The following is a 21,283-nucleotide window of genomic DNA, read 5'->3' as shown; positions in this document are numbered from 1 at the left end:
ACTCGGTGTGTAAATGTGTGTGTGTGTGTGTGTGTGTATTGTCCATTCAGTTGGACAACTGTTGAGCCAGTACAGATTTGGGCAGCGGTGCTCTTTGTACGTGTGTGTGCGTGCTTGTATGGTCAATTCTTTCCGGGGGTTAACTGCTGATCCAGTACAAATGGGAGGTGTTGGGGGGTAGGGCTGAGGGCAGTCGTGCTCCTGGAACATCTGCCTCTGTTTCTCCTGAGTCAAGCTTTGGTCAGGAGTGGGGAGGATAGGGAGGCAACGGGGGGAGGAACTCAAAGAGGAGGAGAAGGACAAGTCAGTGTAGGAGGAGGAGGAAGTTGAAAAGATCCAGTGTGAATAGGCAACAGACCCAAACACTGACTGCTGCAAATGGGATGCAGGATTATGTAAGTCCTGTCTCAGGGCTATTGTTATTGTGCTCACATATAGAGGATGGATGTGAGGACATGAATGCACTGTGTATATACATAAGTGTGGGAATCCAGGTTTGTGTGCATTGCATATATTTTTCATGTGTGGCATGTACAAGTAGAAACTGTTTATCACTGCTATAAGGATCCAGAAACTTTGAGCTTGGTCCAGATTGAGTAAAGTTTGAACTGAGTATAAGCTTGATGGAGTACATCCTTCAAGTTAAAACAAAATGGCTATTCAGTCTAAACTGGCAGAACAGATTTAACAACATATTTTCCATGACTTACAATTCCAGACCCCAGTTAATACAATAAAAGGTCCATAGTGCTCATACAAATGTATGTGTGTTCTGAAGCAAAAAATCATGAGTTACAGCTTCTCAAATGTGAATATATTCTATGATATTATTTCAAAGATACATGAAGTCATCACCTAGGACACCTACAACACTGTGGCAGCCATTTTTCTCAATTAGCTGCCATTTACTGACTTAATGATTTATAATCCTTGTACTTCATATCAGACCAAACCATTTAAATAGCATTCACAGAAGATAAGAAGATTATTTTGTCCACCAAGCGCTGAGTAAACTTTATGTGACGACTTCAAACTGTAAGACAGTAAGCTACTGTTTCTTTGGTACCTTTGGAGCTGATTCACTGTCATAATCAGCAACCTTGAATTTAAAACACTGTATAAGACCCAACAATCTCTGCTCAGTATAACATAGTGTTTATGTGTGTTATTTTAAAAAGTCAATTCAGTCTGATAATCAGGCCAGTAGCATGAACATGAGAGAATCTTGCTCCACAGCTCATCAGTTCTGAATATAAATCTGTAGCTTTAAGATAAGTGGGTGAAGAGAAGAATGGCCAGAGCAGCTGTTGATTCAACATCTGTCCATGGCCTCGTTTCCCAAAAGCATCCTCAGGATAAGAGGACTTAAAATAGAACTTAAGTCATCACAACTGTTGGTACTTTTGGGAATGGGGCCCAAAGGTTGTGGGCCAAGTTCTGAGTCTATGTGGTCCTGATGGGTCCAGTGGTCATAACTTTTCAGGGCAATCATGGGGGGCAGATTTACAACACAGCTCCTCCCTTCTTGAAGATCAGTTGAGCAGGAGGGGTGGATTGTCCTCCCAGTCCACAGAGCATCTGGCTGAGGAACGACAGATGCTGACAGCTGGACTGACAGCCAGCATATGTCCCTTTTCTTTATTCCTGCTCTGCTCAGACAATAGGGCTGAAGGGACGGGGGTGCTTTGTGTTACAAAGGTAGACCTAATAGCTTGTGACTCCAGAGAAGAGCCCCCATTCTCCTGGAAAGCCTGGAGAGCGATTAGCCCGCCTCTGATCCTAGCCTGGAGAGTTATTATGGGAGGACTGAGCCCACAAAAACATCAGTTGTCCATTCTTATTCATGCCGTTAGGATGTTTATTTTTTTAATTACAGCTGTATCAGTACTATGAATTAGGTGGCAAATTTGTGTCTCAATGATGTATTTTATTTTTAGTCCTGTACAGTCTGTTATAATTGTATTAATCACCAGTAGTTTGGAGTTATTTGTATTTTAGTATTTACATTTTGTCCTATTTTTTTGTACTTTGTACTGCATTATGTTTATCTGACAACCTTTAATACTTTTTACTTTTCATCTCAATTAAGATTTTACATAAAAAAGATAACAACAACAAAGACATAAAATACAACTCCTTACAAAAATGTGGTATGAGCTGGGGTCATGTCATGCTTCAGATGTCTGTAAGTTGTTACCAGCTCCACCAAAGAGACATTTCCCCTGTAAACTTCTCACATGGTTTCATTTAAGTAACAGTTTGAGGCCCACAGAGGTTCAATTATCCAACATTTTATAAAAAATATTTCTTTTTAAAGCTGAATTAAGCTGGCGGATCTGTGAGAAACTACCTTAAAACTAGCTTCTCATGGATCAGCCATGACAGTATGCTACTCATGCATAGAGGCATTACTATTAATAATCTAATAATAATATTTGCCAAGCCAAGTACTTTTACTTTTGATTCTTTAAGTACATTTTGCTGATAGTACTTCTGTACTTAAGTGCACCTCTGACATTTACTTGAACTGGAGTATTTTTTATACAGTTGTATATGTAATGTTAGTTTAATAGAGGTTTTGAGTTCTCATGACTGTCTGACTTGATCTCATAATACATCCATGGTACACTCTTGACTCCATACGCCGAGCACGTGTGCTTTGTTTTGCAACGTGGTGACGCCACAGCGTAGCTCACAGGAAGTAATTTGCATTTTTATCAAGTCAACACAACACGTTAAATACTGCCCACTTATTTCAAGATTTTAAAGTAAGTTCTCGTTATTTAAAGCGCCGGTTTGGGGTAAAGTTATTTGCAGACATAAGTGCGTTTGAGACGAGTTGGTTCGTACGGACAGAAACGCGGCTGCCTCTGAAGTGATGAGTTTAACGGCAGGAAGCTAGGCTAACTGTTAGCATTCAGGTCCATTCTCACTGAGCACTGAACTGAATAATCTGGGGAGCTGGTCCTGCAGCGCTGTGAGGGTGAAACAAGTTCACCTACTAAATACTTGTATTATAAGATGTTACGAACACATGACAATGAAGTGGCAGTCTAATAACCTGGTATAATTCATTTAACATCTTCCCAGAGTTACCTCAAAAGTTTCCAGTGAAAGCACTCTGACTGTTTGTCCTTCTGCTTCTTCTCTGTAGGGATGGGTGTGAAAGGTCTTCAGTACTTCATGGACTGCTGCTGTCCAGAAAGCTGTGTGACTGTGGACCTCAGAGAGATGGCCAGTCAGCATGTTGCCAGAAACGCAACCACAGCTGACAGCACAGGTAGAGCGACAGTGGCTGTCTAAAAACCCTCAGGGGTCAAAGTTCACTTTGGTTCATTTCTGCTGATTTTCTGTGCATGCATGTTTGTTTGTAACACCTTTTAAATGTCCTTACCTCGCGTGCATGGTGGCCTTTTTCTGCACAAACTCAGCTACAAGTCTGACACCAGTGCTGATAAAAATGTATAAAATTTTAGTGATGATCACTCAATCTACTGTTAGATCATAAGGTTGTAAAAAATATTGTTTCAGCACAAAGCATATGTATTCGCTAGCCCTAATTTCAAACCTGGTGAGCGATCAAGTGTTGACATTGCAGACGTGCTTCTTGTTGCATTTGTGTTTTCACTCTTCATGTAGGTCCCACACTGGTTGTGGATGGTATGGCTTGTCTGTGCCACTGGTACACCTGTAAGGACTGGTTATGTGGGGGGCAGTGGAGGGAGTATTTGGATGTCCTGAAGAACTGGGTGGAGGCGTTTACCTCCGCAGGCATCAGACTGGTCTTCTTCTTTGATGGGGTGGTGGAGGAGCAGAAGAGACAAGAGTGGGTGAGTAAAAAACACTATAAACCTGAGGTGTTCAAAAATTTTCTTTGAGAAAATATATTTAAATTGCGGTGGTTCAATACATCTAAAAATTGCTGAAAATTGTTGAAAGACTCTCAGTCCACTGTCTTTAGTTGCAGAACTAATTGAAAGATTATTTTTGAAAACTTGAGTGTGATGAATTAAACATCTCTCGTATTGAAATCTGAACTGGAGTTTACTCAGTTGATCTTGTAAGTTTACACAGTCTCAGCCCCCTGGTTACAAACATCCTCTCCTATCTACAGGTGAAGAGGAGACACAGAGTGAACAGGGAAATTTCTAAAATATTTCATCACATCAAGGCACATGGAGAGCAGCCTGGTAGAGAGCGCTTTTGTCTGCCTTCTGGTTTGGCATCATTCACACGCTTTGCTCTCACGTAAGTATTTCTAAAAACAATTGTCCATGTGTAGCCCTCTTAACGGTAATATGCAGTATATGCTGTGATAATTAAGTTAATTAAAAGATTTAACTGCAGTAGATGAAGTTTGATCTGGTACTGGTTCTTGCTGTTTGTTGCAGAATTAGTGTATCTGTTATTGTATTTTGATTTTATTTTCTTAATATAGATTTTATTTTTGTCTGCAGGTCATTGGGTCAGGAAGTGTTCTGCTCAGTGCGGGAAGCTGACTATGAAATTGCCAGCTACGCTCGTCAGCATGGCAGCTTGGGCATTCTGGGACAGGACTCAGACTTCATCATATACAACAGGTTTGTTAAAGTTATAATGTTGTTATACTTAGTAAATGCCAGCTGTTAGCAACATCAAAGACTCTCTCTCATATTGAGGCATTAGAACCCTGGATGTCTGACACAGTAAACCTGCTGTACTTACTTACATGACCAGTTAAATACTTTAAAGTGGTTGGACTTTGTTGGACTTTTAAAAATACTTTAAAATCGCTGCAGAATGCCTTGTGCTACACATGAGATACAGCTGAAATGCTGAATTTAATAATGGATTCATAGAGTCTAGTGCTTTCTGTTAAGTCATGGAAAATGTGGATAACCCGTCTGATCTGAACATGTGGTTTTCGTTTTTTTTAAAGTGCCCCCTACTTGTCGGTGGCAAAGCTGCGGATAAACAGCCTCACCACCGTCATGTACGACCGCCAGAAGTTGTGCCGAGCCACTGGATTGGCTGTTACCCAGCTACCAGTGCTGGCCTGTCTCCTAGGTAATGATGTGGTGTCAGAGAAGCAGATGCAGCACATTAGGAGCAACGCCATGGCAACATACAGGTGTCTGGGGTTTTACTTTGGTGTATTACTTTGATATTTCCTCTAATTCATGAATATCACATTTTAAATTTAATTCTTATCTACTTCCAAATAAATACCACCTTTTGTCGCTGGCTGTGTTTAGGTATGAGAACATGAATACCAAGTTCACCCATTCAGGATATTTAAAAGAAAATGTTCCATGAAATTATTTTCCAAGCCAGTCTTACTTCAAACAAGGATTTTCTTTGTAGTCTTGTTATAGTCATAATTAGGAAATATTACCCAGTCTCTGATCTTTTAGACCAGGGAAGAAATAAGCCGTGCACTCTGGGATCAGTAGTATATTCAGTTTTCATTGTCTAGGACCACATCAGTGTGGAGTTGCTGAACCAAAATTGTTGACTTTTGTCTGCAGAGAAAAAAAACTTCATCTTGTTTAGACGTTTGACAGTGAGCCAACTTAGTCAAAGTTCAGATGAGGACATTTCATGACAACTTTTTTTCATTGTTTTCCAGGAAAAACAATCCTGCGCCACACTCTGGTGCTCCTCAAGGACAGATGGTCCTCGCTGTATCCCAGTTTGTGAGCTCCTTGTGGGGCAGACAGGAGGAAGAGACTGGGCACATTCCTCAGTCTCTGAATCTATCACCTCCTCAAAGAGAGCTACTGAGGAAGGGGATCTGCTCCTACTTACTACCAGGACAGGAAGATCCTCACCAAGGTGACATCTCTGCACATCCCTCCACTGCTGCCTTTGAGAAGTATGTCAGTCCCGAAATATTAAAGGTATGTTATAGTTTGCATACATGTACACACAGTATGTGTTCCATAGAAGTTCTCAGAGTACCAATTGCCAGACTGGCTAAATATTGTCTACCATGTGGTTTCCCACAGGCATGCAGAGAGAAGCATGTAGCAGCAGAGGGTTATATGGTTTACAATGTATTGTGTGAGGGAGTGGCTGAATGTAGCAACACTTTGGAGGATGAAGAGGATGCTGAACTGCTGCCTCAAGCCCTTGTCTACAAACCCTGCAGACAGCACATCTACGCACTGCTGCTCGGACATGATGGTAGGACAGTAAAGTTACTGGAGGTATCACACGCATATACACAAAGACAGACATGCACACTTACGACTGCAAACACACAAACAAATACAGATGCTGGCAACACCATGCACACAGTCAGAGAATCACATATCTAAGCATGCAGTCACATATGAGCAAGGACAAATTTCCCAGGTAGACACACACAGAGGAGAGGCCATAGCATATTAACTAAGCAGACTCTGCATATACACACAGGCACACAGTTCACACACATCACTGTAAACAGGCTTAACATTGGAGTTTGTGCTTTTACTCTTTGGTGTCATGTGTATACTCTAGTTTATAAATATAGACAAAGGTGTTTTTTGTCTTCTTCTGGTGGTGGTGTGAAGTTAATCCAAGTCTTACTTGGATTTTTTTTGTGTGTTTTCAGGCAGCACTGTTGACACTCCAGCAATGAAGGAATGGTTTGTGTACCCTGGAAACCCCCTGAGGGAACCTGACTTGGTCCACCCTGTCCCAGTCAGCCTCCCATGTACTGCCCCTGCTAGTTTCTTAATATCTGTCTCTCTGTATTCTTGCACTCGAGTTTGGACAAAATCATTGTTTGTTTTGATTGACTTCCAATGTTTTCAAGGAATTATGTTTTTCACTATAATTAAACCAGCAGTTGCAGTCTAACCTCTTAGATATCAGTGGCCATCATGTGACCTGACCTAATGCATTTAATACATTCAAATTATGAGTCTCAATTCATGCAGTCCTTTTGCATCTAAAGCTGACCCCCCCCTAGCTTTCCTCTACATTTCTTTTACATTTGTAGGTGATCATCCCAGTCTGGATGTGTTGTGGTTCGGCACTGGACCTAATGATTCTGCCCTTCGCCTGACATCCTTCCTTACAATTTTTGGCTGCCAGGATTTCTCTGAGTTGTATGGAGCTATTGAAGTCTCTCTCCTGGCTGCTCTCTGTCTTGTCACTTACATAGTCCTGGAGGTAATGTAGTTTTCTTCTTCTATATTTGATAGTTTTCAGTCAGAAGAAAGATCAATTATTTAAATGTATCAGTCCATTTATATGTATAGAAACAAGCACAAATGGAAAACATCATTAGTTTTTATTTGATTTTAATTGGACATACTCAAAAGTGGTTTTCTCTGATGTTATACAAGGATTTTTTGCACTTCTGCAACCTTCTCTTAAGTCATGTTGTGTGAGCCAGTTGCAAAAAAACGTTATTAGTGATTGGTCTTTCGTAAATGGTGACATGTCCACTGATATATCTCTGTTGGTTGTCATTGGTGGGGCTGCATCTTTGGCTTATCCTTCACTTAAGCTGTTAAATGAAACAGTGGAGTACAATAGAATTCGGTTTGTATTTAGGCGTTTCAGCCAAGATAATGCCAGTGTATGGGCAATAAAGCTACACCTGGTGATTTATGTAAACAGAAAATGAAAGACAAATGTATTTGGTGACAATTAAACACACAAGTCAGCTTTTGATTTGGGATTTACATCTATATACAACAATTATTTTGCTCTTTGGTCAACTTGTGATGTGAGGTTACAGTAAACATGGCCTGATGACAGTGTGTTTTGTGTTGTTTTGTCATGGCTTGATGGTAGCCATTATCACCCACTGAGTGGCCAGTTTAGCCACAGACACTGGTCTTTGTAACTAAAGCTCTTATGTCAACAAGAGGTTTGATAACCGCCCAAGGGCTTTGAATATTTCAAGAGATTTCTTAATTCACCTCATTTCTCTTCTGGTCTTATTTGGGTTGTAAATTTTAAACTATAAACATATGTGCTGTTTGTAATCTTGTTGTAATGCCCTCTTGTAATGATTGCTTTTAAAAGAGTGTGTGAAAGAAGCAGAGATTTGTGTTTTTTGTTTGTACATTTTGCATTGACGTCATCCGATGGAGCTTAAACACAACAGAGATCACAGGATCAGATCACCTGGATGATGGTGTATGCGTCATTTTGCAGAAGATAAACAAAAATTATCGTAGATTCAGTGATTGACTCATTGTAAACAGGTAATTCATTCTTCAGTGCCTGCCTAACAAATAGTGTTCTGTTTTCAAAGAAATAAATCTTAAAGGTTGTGTAAAGTTTTCAAAATGTGCTTATGAAAACACAGTAAAATGTTATCTTCCATCATTTCATCAAACCTGATGAGTTAATCATTAAAACTTTGATCCACAGGTGAGTAGTTTGCTTTGAAAGAACTGTAACACATAAAGGAAAAGCAAGAAGCCAGAGACAAACATGATCAGTGAAGTTTTAGCAAAGTAGCTAATTAGGCCTGAGTAAGTTAGAGTTTAGTTTTACAAGTAGTGCACTATTCAGTTGAACACTTAAAGACACAAAGAGTAACACCCAGCCTTACAGACAGACAGATTTTCAGACAGACGGATACTTGGATCCAGTTATTTAAATGGATGAGGGACCAACTGTCAGCGGAGCAGCTTGTTAGATGGACCGTTAGACGAGTAGACAATCAAAGATGAGACAGACAACAGTAGCTGTTGTTGTCTGATTACTGCTGCATTCACATTCCCTAGTACCTCTTGTGTTTAAATAGCTTCAGGGTTTTGTTTGTTTTGAACACACAGCCGGGCAGCCTTGTTTCTGTATTCAGCATTGTTTCTTTCTCTGTTGAATTGTTGCTCAGAGAGCAGACAAAACAAACTGAACCACGCACAAGACACATTGGGATGTGATTGAAATGTGTATGTGTGTGTTTGTTATCAGGTACAGACTTTGTCTCAAGAGGACGTGGATGCTTACCTGAGTCAGAGTGTCTGTCTGAGCATAAAATCCCCTCAAGAGCTTCAGCAGATCAAGGTCAGTTACACTCAAATACTGTAATCTGGAAATACTGTAAGGTCCAGGTGTTTTTTATTTTTAGTGATTTTCATTTAGAAAATGTAACTCAATCTTCGGATTTTCACCCAAATTACATGTCTGAATCAAGCCAAACATTGTTGTGTTTCCTGCTGCAAGAGGACAATGTTCACTGCAGTTTACAGTAAACAAAGTTTAAATGTGTCCAGTAATAGAAAGTGAAGAAAAAAGGAGGAGAAGCTACAAATAAGCTGCTGATTGAGAAACTTCAGAAAAACAAACAAATAAACAAAGCCCAGAACAATTATGGTAAACTGCAGTGTGGTTATTTTGTAAATGGTGCTTTTGCATTATAATTCAGTACATATATATATAATATATTATAATCAGAATCAGGTTTCACCTTCTTAAAAGTTCAAAGTAAAAACAGATAGGTTTCCAGAATTTTTATTCTGTAATGTACTTTTTGAAAAACAAAAGCGTAAATTGATGAGCTTTACACATGTTTTTGTACAGATCCAACCTGAAAGCAAAGCCAATGTAAAAAGCCTTCCAAAGTGTTTGATTACAGATCATGGTGTGATGTGACAATATCACTCAAACAGCAAAAATATGAGGATCAGTCAATGAGAAGCAGTCTAAGTTCAGTCACACAAATAATTATTTTTATGATTAATTGTTCTGTAAATCTTAAGAAAACAGCAAAAAGAATACAATATAAATCAGTTCCCTCCAGTTCAGGGTGATGTTGTGCAATGTTTTGCTTTGTCTAAACAAACAACAGTCCAAAACCCCAAAATATTCAGTTTACTATAACATGTAGTCAAGGGAAAACAGCAAGTATTTCATTTGCTGACAGTCCATCAGTTAGCTGATCAATTTTCTCTCAAGTGACTAATTGTTGCTGCCTTAGAGCCCAGGTATGAAGTATTATCACCCTGTTAGCCCACAGTATTTTCAGTGATAACTGCTGTGCCTGCAGAGGTTGGCAGAACATGAAGGAAAATGGTTTCCATTTCCAGTTTGTCTTATTTTAAATATGAATATCTCTGTGATTTAGTCACCGTGGGCTCTGGGAACTTGTGACGAGACTTTTCACAATTTTCTACTGAATGATAAAACAATAATTATGAGATTGATTGATTGTGAGCATAACTGATAGTTGAATCCCTAATTTAAACAACGTTGTCTTTGAAATCAGCAAGTCCAAAGAAATAGTGCTGTCTTCTCACAGTCTTAAGTCAGCTTGGTTGATGTGACTTGTGAGCTCTCACAGATACCAGGATCAGAGAGTCAGCTGTGCTTTTCCATTCTCTGGGAAAATGGCCGTGCTGTTTGCTGCCTTGTTGTAGCCCCATTTATTTTTACTGCTTAATTACCATACTTATGTCTAGTAATTTGTATTTTTGCTGCTCGTCTGTTTTCTACACAATAATTAGGGCTGGGCGTTGATTTGAATATGCTGTCTGGGAGAGGTTCAGAGCTGCACGAGGGGGGTTAACTGAGTGACTAGTGTATGGATTAACCACACACACATGCACAACATGCACAATTTACAGAAAGCTACAGACACACAGGAGCAAAATGCTCCCCATCAACACATTCCAGTACAAACTGAAAATCTGCCTCTGTATTTCATCACACACACACCACATAAACCAAAGATTTTGTTTATTAACATGTTCATTTATTACAGCTGAGAGAGTGTGTATGTTTGAGTGAGAGAACATGAGTCACACCATTTTTGTGTGTAAGTGTTTAGGGGAAAGGGGTTGTGGGTAGGTTTTGGGATGCGTCAGTTTCGTTGCAACATTCCTCCCCATGGGACCGTGATTGTGGTGTGTGTGTGTGTGTTGTGTCTGTGTGTGTGTATGACAGAGAGAGTGTGCTGGCGACAGTCGCCTGTCTGTCCTGGCTGACGTTCACCACATGGAGCTATTTACACACACATTTGCACACTCCGCCCCGCTGGACACACACACACACACACGTCTGTCTTTGTCCCTCTCACTTTGTGTGTTCTCATGTTCTTCTACTTTTTACTCTCACTCACTTTCTCCCTCTCTCTGCCTCTTCGTGTTGCTCTCTATCTCTTTTCCCTCTCTCTCTCTTTGTGTCAGTGTGTTTGTGTGCTCCTTCAGGCTTTTGTGTCTCTGTCTGGTGGTTTATTGTTTTCAGAAGGTGAAGCTGTGTTTGACTGGAAGCAGGTGGCAGGCAGGGCCCTGTCTGTATGCGTGTGTGTGTATATACATGTTATCCCTGTTATCTGTGCTATCTGCCAGAGGACAGGTGAGAGCAGAAAACACACGCGGAGAACATCTGCCTGCTGTTGTCCTCTCTGCTTCTTCTTCCTTCTGTTTCTCTTCATTGTCCTCCTCCTTTCCTTTCCTCTGTCCTGTCCTGGCTTTTATGGTCCCCATCAGCAAACAGCAATCCCCCTCTTTTATCATAATTCATGATAAAAAACAACATTTACATTTATAGTACATAACAGGAGCATATAAAGCATCTGTAAGAAATATGTCTGTCTGTTTAATTTCGTTAATGTAGTCTATTTGCAATTGAAAGTTGGGGTTATTTATTGTAAATAGATTGTGAGTTTGTTGTGACTATAAAATACTTATTTATTCATTAGTAATTATGCACTCTACCACAGGTAGAAGTTTACATTTAGATAAATGAGAATGAAACATTGTTTGAGCCTTTTTCTTTCATTTTTACTTCTCAGTGCCTCATTATTGAAAATGTCACCAGTTTTATAGCATGTAATTTCATACAAGGAAAAAAGTCATTCAAATGCAACATAATGTGTGATTTTACTTTCAAATCAATGTTAAATTTGTTGTAAGGAGCAAAACTAAGCAAAGATGTTTCAGTGTCATAGCCATTTGGCCTCTATAGATGGATACATAGATACCTCACTGTTGACTGCCAGTGAGCAGAGTGAAGCACAGGAAAGTGTCAGTGAGGTGGGTGGTCTGAGTCGTATATAACTGTGTGATTTGTGTGTCAGGTTTGAACAGATAAGGTTGTGCAAATTGGGGTTGGGAAAGGGTAATTATTTTAGCAACTGTGAGGGGAATTTTAAGGACTTTGTTCCGGGTGGTGACACTAAGCATATTGAAGAAACAGATGGAGTGTTTGAATGATGCTGCAGGACAAGAGGATATTGTAGATTGAAGTTGTTATTGATGCCTCAGCCACTAAAAAGCCATTAAGAGGTCTTAGGATAATGAGTTAAGATTTATCTGTTAAATGAAGACTCATATTTTGTGATTTTTACGGGAATTATTACAAGATTTATTAATCACATTAGTAAATGAAACAGCAAGGTCTCTGTGGGCAGTGGAGTGACCAGCTGTGTGGTCTGTTGTTGTTTGCTGCTGAGGATCTGTCATTTGGTATGTTAAAGTTGGAGCTAAAGGAATTTATTGTTACATGTGGTGAAGTTGATTGTGATGTGCTCGTGGCTCAGAAGAGTCACTATTGCCACAGAGTCATGGCTGTTTCTTTTGCAGATTTAAAGTACAAGTTTGGTGACAGAAGATTCACCAGAGTATCCAACCACATGATAGAGATGCGCTACCAACCAAATAAAAACTGTTTTTCTTTCTTTGCTGTCAGCTGCCTTTCCTCTCCAGCCGAGCGGTGCAGCTGGGATCTCTCTATGTCCGAGGGCTGAGCCACCTGCTGGGTGCTAACTGTGCCAGCGGCTGCCCGCTGCCCAACGCTGCCCTGATGCCTTGGCAGAGCTTCGACGGACGGCTGTTCCACTCAAAGTACCTGCTGGCACATACTGGGGCAGAGAAAACTGTGCTGCTGGACGGCGATGTGAGTGGAGACAAGAAAACAAAAAGGGGAATGTGTGTGTGTGTGTATATGTGTGTGTGAGCTGTATGTGGCAAGGTTTTGAGAGGAGATGTTGTCTTCTGTTGCAACCATTTTTATGTTGGTTTTATTTTTCGCACATATAATCACCCTAATTTTGAGACATGTATCTTTGTTAATGCAATATGTGTAATGTGCATGTGGAATCTGAAGTGTGTCGTTGTCTGTCTCTCTCTCAAGTCGTCCCGTCTGTCGCTGTTTCTCCACCTGAGAGAGAAACTTATAGAGACCTGCAAGAAGAGAGGCAGAATCCTGCAGTCCAGACCAAGATCCAGCGCACCAGAGCAAAGTCATAAAACCACACCAGGACCGAGATACAGGGACAGACACACAGGTGAGACATCTTACAGACTGAATGATGTATCATGTTTCCACCAGTTCAGGGCCCTGCTTTCTACAGATTTTCTCAGTGTAAGGGATCACTGACTTTTAACTTGTGACCAGTGTTTTAGGTGAATTATTGTTAGCCCATGTCAGAGCTCATCTAAAAATTACAGTTACCTACAGACTTCATCAAAAACATAAGAATGGTCACAGTGCCTGAAGAAAATTCACACAAATTCATCTTTAATGACTTTAATGAACATTTTTGCATATTTTTGATTAATAAACTGAGATTTGTAGAGATTTAAACCCAATAAAGTATCATGTTTTCTCTTTCCTCACTCTTGCTCAACATTCACTCTGTCTAAATGTTGGTTCTGTGTTGTTTTTGTGTGCCATAATTATGCAGCCAGGACTCTTTGGAAAAAGACTTTTTGATCTTGAGACCATCCTGGTTAAATAAAGGTCAGAGAGAGAAAAACGTTTTGACCTGAATTAAGAAATGTCATGGTGTTTCTAGGGCGCCCTGGTGGCCTAGTGGTTTAGATGCATACCATGTAACCACAGTGCCCTCTGTGCAGATCTGACAGAGAACCTTTGTCGCATGTCATATCCCTCTTTCTCTTCCCGTGCTTCCTGTCTGGATTTATCCTGTAAACTTTCCAAGAGAGCAGCAAAGATGCCAGAAGACACATTATAAAAGTGATATTATGATGTCTGTATTATTTTTAAGGCTCCAATAGTCCAGTTTTTGTGTTTTGGAGCTGGCCTTTGTTTCCAATCACTGTCCAAAGGACACAGACGTTAAGAGGCCTCTAGTGAACAAACTATTGCTCATATAAAAAACTGACAAAAAAAACTCCTGGAGCCAAAACAGAGAAGCAGCATTTTAATCTGATAGTTGATCTGTGGTTGTAGTTCTCCGGTGCCCCTCACAGAACCACATTACCCAGAGGGCTGTGCTGTAATGAGCTCCATGTGTGTTGCGGCCTTAATGCATGCCACGGTGTGCACGCGGGCACACAAAAGCATGCGTGCACGCTCGGGTCCGAGACTTGCTTTGTCAGTGCGCTAGTAATAGTAGGTTTCTGTTTATAGGCTGGGAGAGCTCTATTTTAAGACACACAACAAGACTAACTGATTACAGACCTCTCTCTTCTGTCTCCCCCCTCTTTCTGCTCCCCTTCCCCTCAGTTGTTCCTCTCTGTTTCACTCTTCTTCTTTTTGGTTTTCTCTCCTTTCTTCATCCCTTCTCTGTTTCTTTCTCTCATTTATCACTGTTGTTTGCTCTGCACAAGTGTTAATGTGGCCTGTCAGTTTGATGCTCTTCGCTGTTGTGTGTAGACTTAAAGCCAAGTCAACCTCCCTGTCCGTACCAGGCACGTCTGTAGTTTCCTCACTCCATCCTGCTCAGTAGTCAATCTCAGAAGACGACTCAGCAGTAGCCTATGAAATCTGAACCCGTCGTTTCTATTCAGCCCTGCGACTTATAAACCTTTTGCGACCGTTTGTATGCGTGCCATGTTGGCGCAGAGTCACTGATTTGCGCCGAACTGTCTGCTTTTTGCCCAAGTCAACCCTTGTGGGTCTCATGAGGATGTTTCTGGTTTTATAGATGGAAGGCTATACACTCTTTATACCTCAGTGTTTCATTTCTGCCAGACGCAGACACCAATCATTACTACAAAACTGTGGGGATATGAAGTGTGTGTGTGTGTGTGTGTGTGTGTGTGTGTGTGTGTGTGTGTGTGAGTGAGTGAGAGACAGAGAGAGAGAGTGTGTGTGTGTGCGTGAGAGTAGTGGTGGCGCTATGTGGTATCGTTGAGGGCCCGGTTTGGTTTTTGTTTGGAATCAGGCCTGATGTTTAGTCTCCTCAGCAAATATCTCCTCTGCCCGCCTGCCCTCGCAATTACACTCCAGCAGTGAATGCAGTGTAGCCACTCTCCCACATCTCTTTAGTTTATTTTTGTCCAAAAAAGACAAAAAGTAAATGAAAACAACCTCATTTTCAGGTTGGCTCACATTTGCTTTGGTACTACGGTACTAATGTCCTTTTAATCTCTCCTCCAATCTATCTTCTGATAAGATCAGTTTTCAATAACACATACTTAACTCTCCTCTGATGTCGAAATAAAACATTTTCCCTGATCTCTAACCTCTCTCTGATCTTATTTGTCCCCCTCTTTTGGTTTTACTCTGAAGCTAAATCTGAGAAACTTTTCCAAAAGACATAACAACCACTGAAATAGACCTTTAAAAAGTTTTGGTGCTTTTGTGGCCTGACTGACACATTGTTCACTTATGCGCAGCATGCTTTTATGTGCTTTTTTCTGCTCTTTCACACTCAGGCAGTGGACTGATGGTAGGATGGTGGCCTGATTTGGCCCAAGCAAGCTGCAGCTCCCTTTTGGCAAGGGCTAAAGTTGGACTTGATGTTTTATTTCGAGCACTTTGTAGTTGGCTTAAAATCTGCCACATCTGTGAAGTGAAAAGTATGTTAGAAGCTTTTCTGAAAGTTGGATGGATTATGGTGGAGGCTAAACAGGAGCAGTGAAACACTTTTACAGTAAGTGAATCATTTTTATAGTCAATAACAGAGCAAATGTCGCCATGTTTTTATTGTTAGATGACAGTTGACAAGGAGATCTGTAAACATTCAGCCTGTGAAACTTTCTTCTTTGTTTGAATAATTCAACGTTCAACACTGGCGGCGTTTGTCAGACTTGATGAGTGTGTATGTCCTCTGTGATATGGCAGTTCGTTGTTTTTTTTGTTTTTTTTGCTGTTCTGTGGGTAGCCTTGAAATAATTGTGGACAGACTTTAAAGGCAAGCTGTGTGTGTGTGTGTGTGTGTGAGAGAGAGAGAGAGAAGTTGCTGATACTTGTTGCACAGACTGGAGCTGTTTCTTCAGTTTTGTTAAGGTTGTTGAATTCTAAAGTTGGAGCTGAAGTACAAACTTGACTCATCTCTTGCAGGTTTCAATAAAGTCCAGTTCCAGACTCTTAAAAGAATAAAGACATGTGAAAGCTGGTGTTGTCTCGTAATTCAACAAAGTAAATTCTAACGGATGGCCACTGAACGCTATACACACAATGTAAAAAAAACAAGGTAAAAGTTTTGCCCTTGAAGTGTGTTTTCTGTAGCATTAACATGCGTATTACTAAATAAGTCACAAGCACAAGTTAAAGCAGCTCTAATAAGTATTTGTACGACATGGGGATGCCAAATCACTCACAGTGTCATCGACTGACATTACTGTTTTTACAGCTCTTTGATTGACTTTATAGCAACTTTCAGTTTGTTGTTTTGGTTTTCTGGCCCAGAACTTTGCGGGAGCATTTAGCAGCTAAAGTGACCGATATTTCCCTGAAATTTGGCAGGAAATAAGAGTGTGTAGAGTCTAAAGCTGATTAAGAAAATGCCTTTGCCTACAGTCTTAATGTTGTGTTTGATCTTCAGGTTGGCCCTCAGGTGGTGGTGGTGAGGAATGGAAGCAGAGAGGAGAGATGACGGGAGGTCCTCGACATGGAGGAGGATGGAGGGAGAGAGGAGAGATGGCGGGAGGTCCTCGACATGGAGGAGGATGGAGGGAGGGAGGAGAGATGGCGGGAGGTCCTCGACATGGAGGAGGATGGAGGGAGAGAGGAGAGATGGCGGGAGGTCCTCGACATGAAGGAGGATGGAGGGAGAGAGGAGAGATGGCGGGAGGTCCTCGACATGGAGGAGGATGGAGGGAGAGAGGAGAGGAAAGGAGAGACCAAAGTGAATGTGAAAACAGAGAGAGACTGGGGGAGAGAGGAGGACACAGAGGAGGTGGGATGAGAGGAGGACAGTCCAGAGGTCGATTGTACAGCAGCAGAGGGAGGTACCAGCTGGCTCCCAGGTAACACCAGCATGGCACTAAAATAGTTTCCTCTTCTTCTTTAGTGTGTCTTCTGTTCTAATCTCTTTTATAATATCACGTCTCCTCTGCTCTCAGATGGTCGCAGCCTCCTGCACCTGGAACATAACTCAACCCTGAACAGAGAGGAGAGGAGCAGAGGATTAGAGGGGGAGGGAAGTCATGATGAAAGAAGAGAAGGAATCAAATTTCTCTGAACAAACTGATTAGTGAATTACCCGTCAGGAATGTTTGCCTAAAGGATGCAGTAGGTATCAAAATAGGGATTAAGAGGAGTCAGAATGAAGAGACTGTGAATACTTCATTTCATTTGCCAATTCAGACTGAATTTTTTTATGCATCTTAAAATAATCCTGTCAGCATACTTTTAACGTCAATCACCAGCCAGTCAGTTGTCTCAGGGACACGTACCTGCCTTACTTTGACAGAAAACGATGAGCACAAAGGAGAAGTTAGCAAACAAACACAGAAATAAGCCACTTCAAACGTACACTGAGAAGTGGATTAATGGTTAATCCTGAAGCCTGTTTTTACCTCTTATCTTTCACAATAAAAGGGCAAAGATCTTAAAAGCTGTGTGTATGCAGTGCTATAATCCTTTGAAAGTAATGGTTTTAACTGGAGAAACAGTAACGCTGGTATCGAATATCAGCTGTAATAGACCATCTAACATTACTACAGAGAGGTACTAAAGATTTATGCACCTCTATAATCTGATACCAGGAGCCATTTGTGACAAGTCAAAAACAAAGTGAAGCAAGAAGTGAGTTTCTGTTTTATCATTCTCAGAACAATGCTGTCTGTATGTAATGGACACCAATGGAGAGAGATTGTTATATTTTAAATGTTTATACTTTGCACTGTGGATGTCTTGATACAGAGCGCTACACTACATTAACTGTGTATCTAGAAGCTTCACATTTTTCTGCCATTGTTAGATTTATTTCAACTGTCACTACATGTTTTTAGCTGAAAGTGTGTATCTAAGCACAGGAGAGGCCTGTGACAAGCCTCACAATCCTTTCTCATTTCAACCACTCTTATATTTTATGTATGATGAAACTTTGATTTTAGGATTATTTTTTAAAACTCATTAAGTAAATATGACCAATATTTGTTGTCCCACAACCAGTTTTCAACATCTGACTCCAACAACACATTTGAAACATCGCTACATTCTGTTGAACCTGTGGGAAAAGCTTAAATTATTTTCACACTGACAGTATTGAGTGTGGGAGGGGATCAAATTACCTTGGCGTCTTTGTGTGTGTGTGTTTGTTGAGTTGATTAGGAATGTATAGTCTGTAGAGTCAGACTGACTGTCTTCCTGTAACACTGTGAATGTCGTAAAACCCACCAGAGGAAAAGGATGCAGAGAAAGTCCCACAGCTTGAGTGCTCTCGTGTGTGTGTGTGTGTGTGTGTGTGTGTCTATATCTGAGTGTGAGAGTGATTTACTCAACATGTGGAAACAAATGCAGGGAATTCAGTGCTGATATAGTGATGGTGAATGTGTGTGTGTGTGTGTGTGGCATGACAGAGCTGAAAGTTATATCGCTTATCCCTTGAGTGCTTCGACCTGCTCATCACTCAGATCAAGGCTGCAACAAACTATGTTGTAAAAGAACTGCATAATAATGATACAAATAATAATCATAATGAAGTCACTCATATAGTACAATTCACACAAAAAGTTTCACAAAAGATTAAATATAGTAGTTTTCTTTGAAAAGCTGTGAGGTACATACACTCAGGCTGTTGGGAGTCTGGTGCTCCCAGTTTAGTCTGAGTTGCTCTGTTTTGAACTATTTGTAGAATGACAACAGTGCTGGAGGAATAACAATCCTGGAGATTTATAAAATCTACCATGGATTGATCAGCTGGTGATGTTCATCAGTGCAAAGTCTCAGGAGATGACCATACAGTGTTTTTCTAATAACACTTTTTGGGGGTTTGCACAGATTTGACTTTAAAAAACCTCTCAGCACGTGGACTGTGTTTGTGATTATAACCTTTTATGTTGTATTACTGTGTTGTACTGTTTTGGGGGATTAACAGCCATTTCATTTAGCGTTATCATAATAGTGGTAACAAAATCTTAGGCATGGTTTAGTTGAATCCAATAAATGAGCACTAGATTTATGAAACACTTGTCAGTGCTGGACATGTCTCACATTTTCTCTGTGATTCCCCCTTTGTAGTCCTTCTCAGACATACCACTCTGAGACAGACGAGGGTGGCATCAGCAAGTTTACGCTGACTTAGAAATAACGCTGTACAGAAATATGTCTCAGTGTGACTGAATTATAATCACACTTTACCTGCACACAAAGAGTAGCAGAGATGTGTTCAGTAAGTTCAGTAAGTTACTTTCACTGAAACATGATTTGTGGGCATTTTCAGATTTGATGTTGTTTGATTGTTGTTGGAGTACAGTGGAGGTGAAAAGACATTTTGATTTAATGGAAAACAGCCAACATTTTATCTTCTTGCCAGAGTTTAAGTGGGTTAAAGGTGATAAATGAAATTGAGCATCTCAGAGACTGAGTCATGTATAAAACCTTTCCTAGTGGGATGTGACTAAACTGTCCACTCCCTGTCTTTCTTCCCAGTCCAGTGGCAGCAGAAGAAACAACAGAGCGTGTGTGTGTGTGTGTGTTTTGGGGTTAGTGACTGTGGTGAGTGGAGTGGGTGTGGGTGAGTATGTGAGGAGGGGGGACGAGGGTGGGGCACGCAACACACACGCATAACTTGGGTCCAGTCGCCCCTTCGAGATAATAACAATAACAGGAGGAGGGATGTGTTTTCTGTGGTGAAGAGGAAGCGAGGGATGGGAGGTTAAAAAGGGAGGAAGAGGGGAAAAAAAGAAAATGGAAGAGGGAAATGAAGGAGTGTAAAGGAGAAAGGAGAAGTAAACATTTAGAAGAGGAAAGCGAGGACGACGAAGGAAACGCACTGGAGGGGTGGTCGCCAGAGAAGTGGAAGACTAAGAATAGAGAAAACAACAGAAAACAGGATGAGAGGGGAGAGAGTGGAGAAAAGAGAGGAGGTGAATGAAAGGGGAAGACAGAAGAGTTCAGAACAGTTTGAATCCAGAGTTGGTAGTCTCTTGCCTTCAACCACAGGAAACCCTGTTGGCTGCCCAACAGATCAGCTTCCTGTGTGTGTGTGAGAGAGAGAGAGAGAGACAGAGATAAATGTGTGGTGTAGGTCTGGGCGTGGTCCCTCCAGCAGCAGGGAGACAAACAGTCAAACCCCCTTTCCAGGCCTCCTCCCTGAGATTGGCTCGGGCGTCTGTCCTCTCGGGTGGCCGTCATTCAGCGGGCTGTCTACTCTGCCTCACACTCGGTCTCTGCGTCTTATCTAAACTCTCTGAGGCTTTCTTCCAACCGAAGTCATCAAACCAGGCACCCATTTGTGTAACCCAGCTGCACCAGTGGGATTTGATTTAAACCTTTGCGGTGTCCAGTGGTGGCCACAGTGGGCAAGACCTTCGCTGGTCCTGTGGGGACCACAAAACCACATCGATAAACTCAGTCCTAAGCAAACAGCCACTTTGAGGCAGAGTTTCATCCTCTGACTACACTTGCCTCTGGACATGCATAAAATGTAAAAACATGTTTGACATATTAAAAGTCATCACATATTAGCCTTAATGTCTCATGTAACCACATGTAACTGACACTCATTGGACTATCAACACGTTAAGCACAGCTTTTTAATTATGTAAGTCATGTTTTTTCTTGCTCTTAAGCCACACTAGCGGTGTGTGGGTCTGCGGTTGTCTGTGTTGTCAGCCTGTTACCACTTACTGAAATGTGTCAACAACTAATGGATGGATTGCCATGAAATTTGGTTCCATCATTCATGTAACTTGTCCAATACTCTGGTTTATGATCAAATACTGCAGAACTGACATCCCCACCAGCCTCAGCTGTACCTTGTGTTTAGTGCTAATTAGCTCCCTAAGATACCACACTAAGATGGTGAACATGTTAACCATTGTACGTGCTAAACATCAGCATGTAAGCGTTGTCACTGTGTGAACATGCTTACGCTAGCATTCATCTCAAAGCACCACTTTGCCTCTCAGAGCCGCTCGCATGACTGCAGGCTGTTAGTTACAGAGCATGATGTGAGATGGACGAGGTGGACAAGGCTCCCTTGTTTGTT

At 41.1% G+C, this 21,283-nt stretch overlaps 1 protein-coding gene across 6 annotated transcripts in view; it reads left to right on the top strand.

The window, feature by feature from the left end:
• fam120b (family with sequence similarity 120B) overlaps positions 1-21,283 on the top strand; it is a 26,619-nt gene extending 5,336 nt beyond the window's left edge. Inside the window, exons 1-16 of one of the 6 annotated variants that reach the window (XM_051077574.1) lie at positions 2,661-2,768; positions 3,155-3,280; positions 3,640-3,830; positions 4,115-4,248; positions 4,458-4,580; positions 4,919-5,110; positions 5,609-5,879; positions 5,988-6,165; positions 6,578-6,679; positions 6,968-7,140; positions 8,905-8,997; positions 12,622-12,828; positions 13,066-13,219; positions 16,670-16,726; positions 16,775-17,093; positions 17,190-21,283. In XM_051077574.1, coding sequence (XP_050933531.1) covers positions 3,157-3,280; positions 3,640-3,830; positions 4,115-4,248; positions 4,458-4,580; positions 4,919-5,110; positions 5,609-5,879; positions 5,988-6,165; positions 6,578-6,679; positions 6,968-7,140; positions 8,905-8,997; positions 12,622-12,828; positions 13,066-13,219; positions 16,670-16,726; positions 16,775-17,093; positions 17,190-17,220 — 2,349 coding nt within the window. In that variant the 5' untranslated portion in view covers positions 2,661-2,768; positions 3,155-3,156 and the 3' untranslated portion in view covers positions 17,221-21,283. Of the gene's footprint in view, positions 1-2,660; positions 3,065-3,154; positions 3,281-3,639; positions 3,831-4,114; positions 4,249-4,457; positions 4,581-4,918; positions 5,111-5,608; positions 5,880-5,987; positions 6,166-6,577; positions 6,680-6,967; positions 7,141-8,904; positions 8,998-12,621; positions 12,829-13,065; positions 13,220-16,669; positions 17,094-17,189 lie in introns of those variants that run through there. The other 5 variants (XM_051077565.1, XM_051077567.1, XM_051077557.1 and 2 more) reach the window with 5 other exon arrangements.

This window comes from Lates calcarifer, linkage group LG2, assembly GCF_001640805.2.
Source record: "Lates calcarifer isolate ASB-BC8 linkage group LG2, TLL_Latcal_v3, whole genome shotgun sequence".
NCBI classification, from domain to species: Eukaryota; Metazoa; Chordata; class Actinopteri; family Centropomidae; genus Lates; species Lates calcarifer.
Note: the sequence above shows the minus strand (reverse complement) of the source record. Positions and strands in the feature narration are given on the sequence as shown.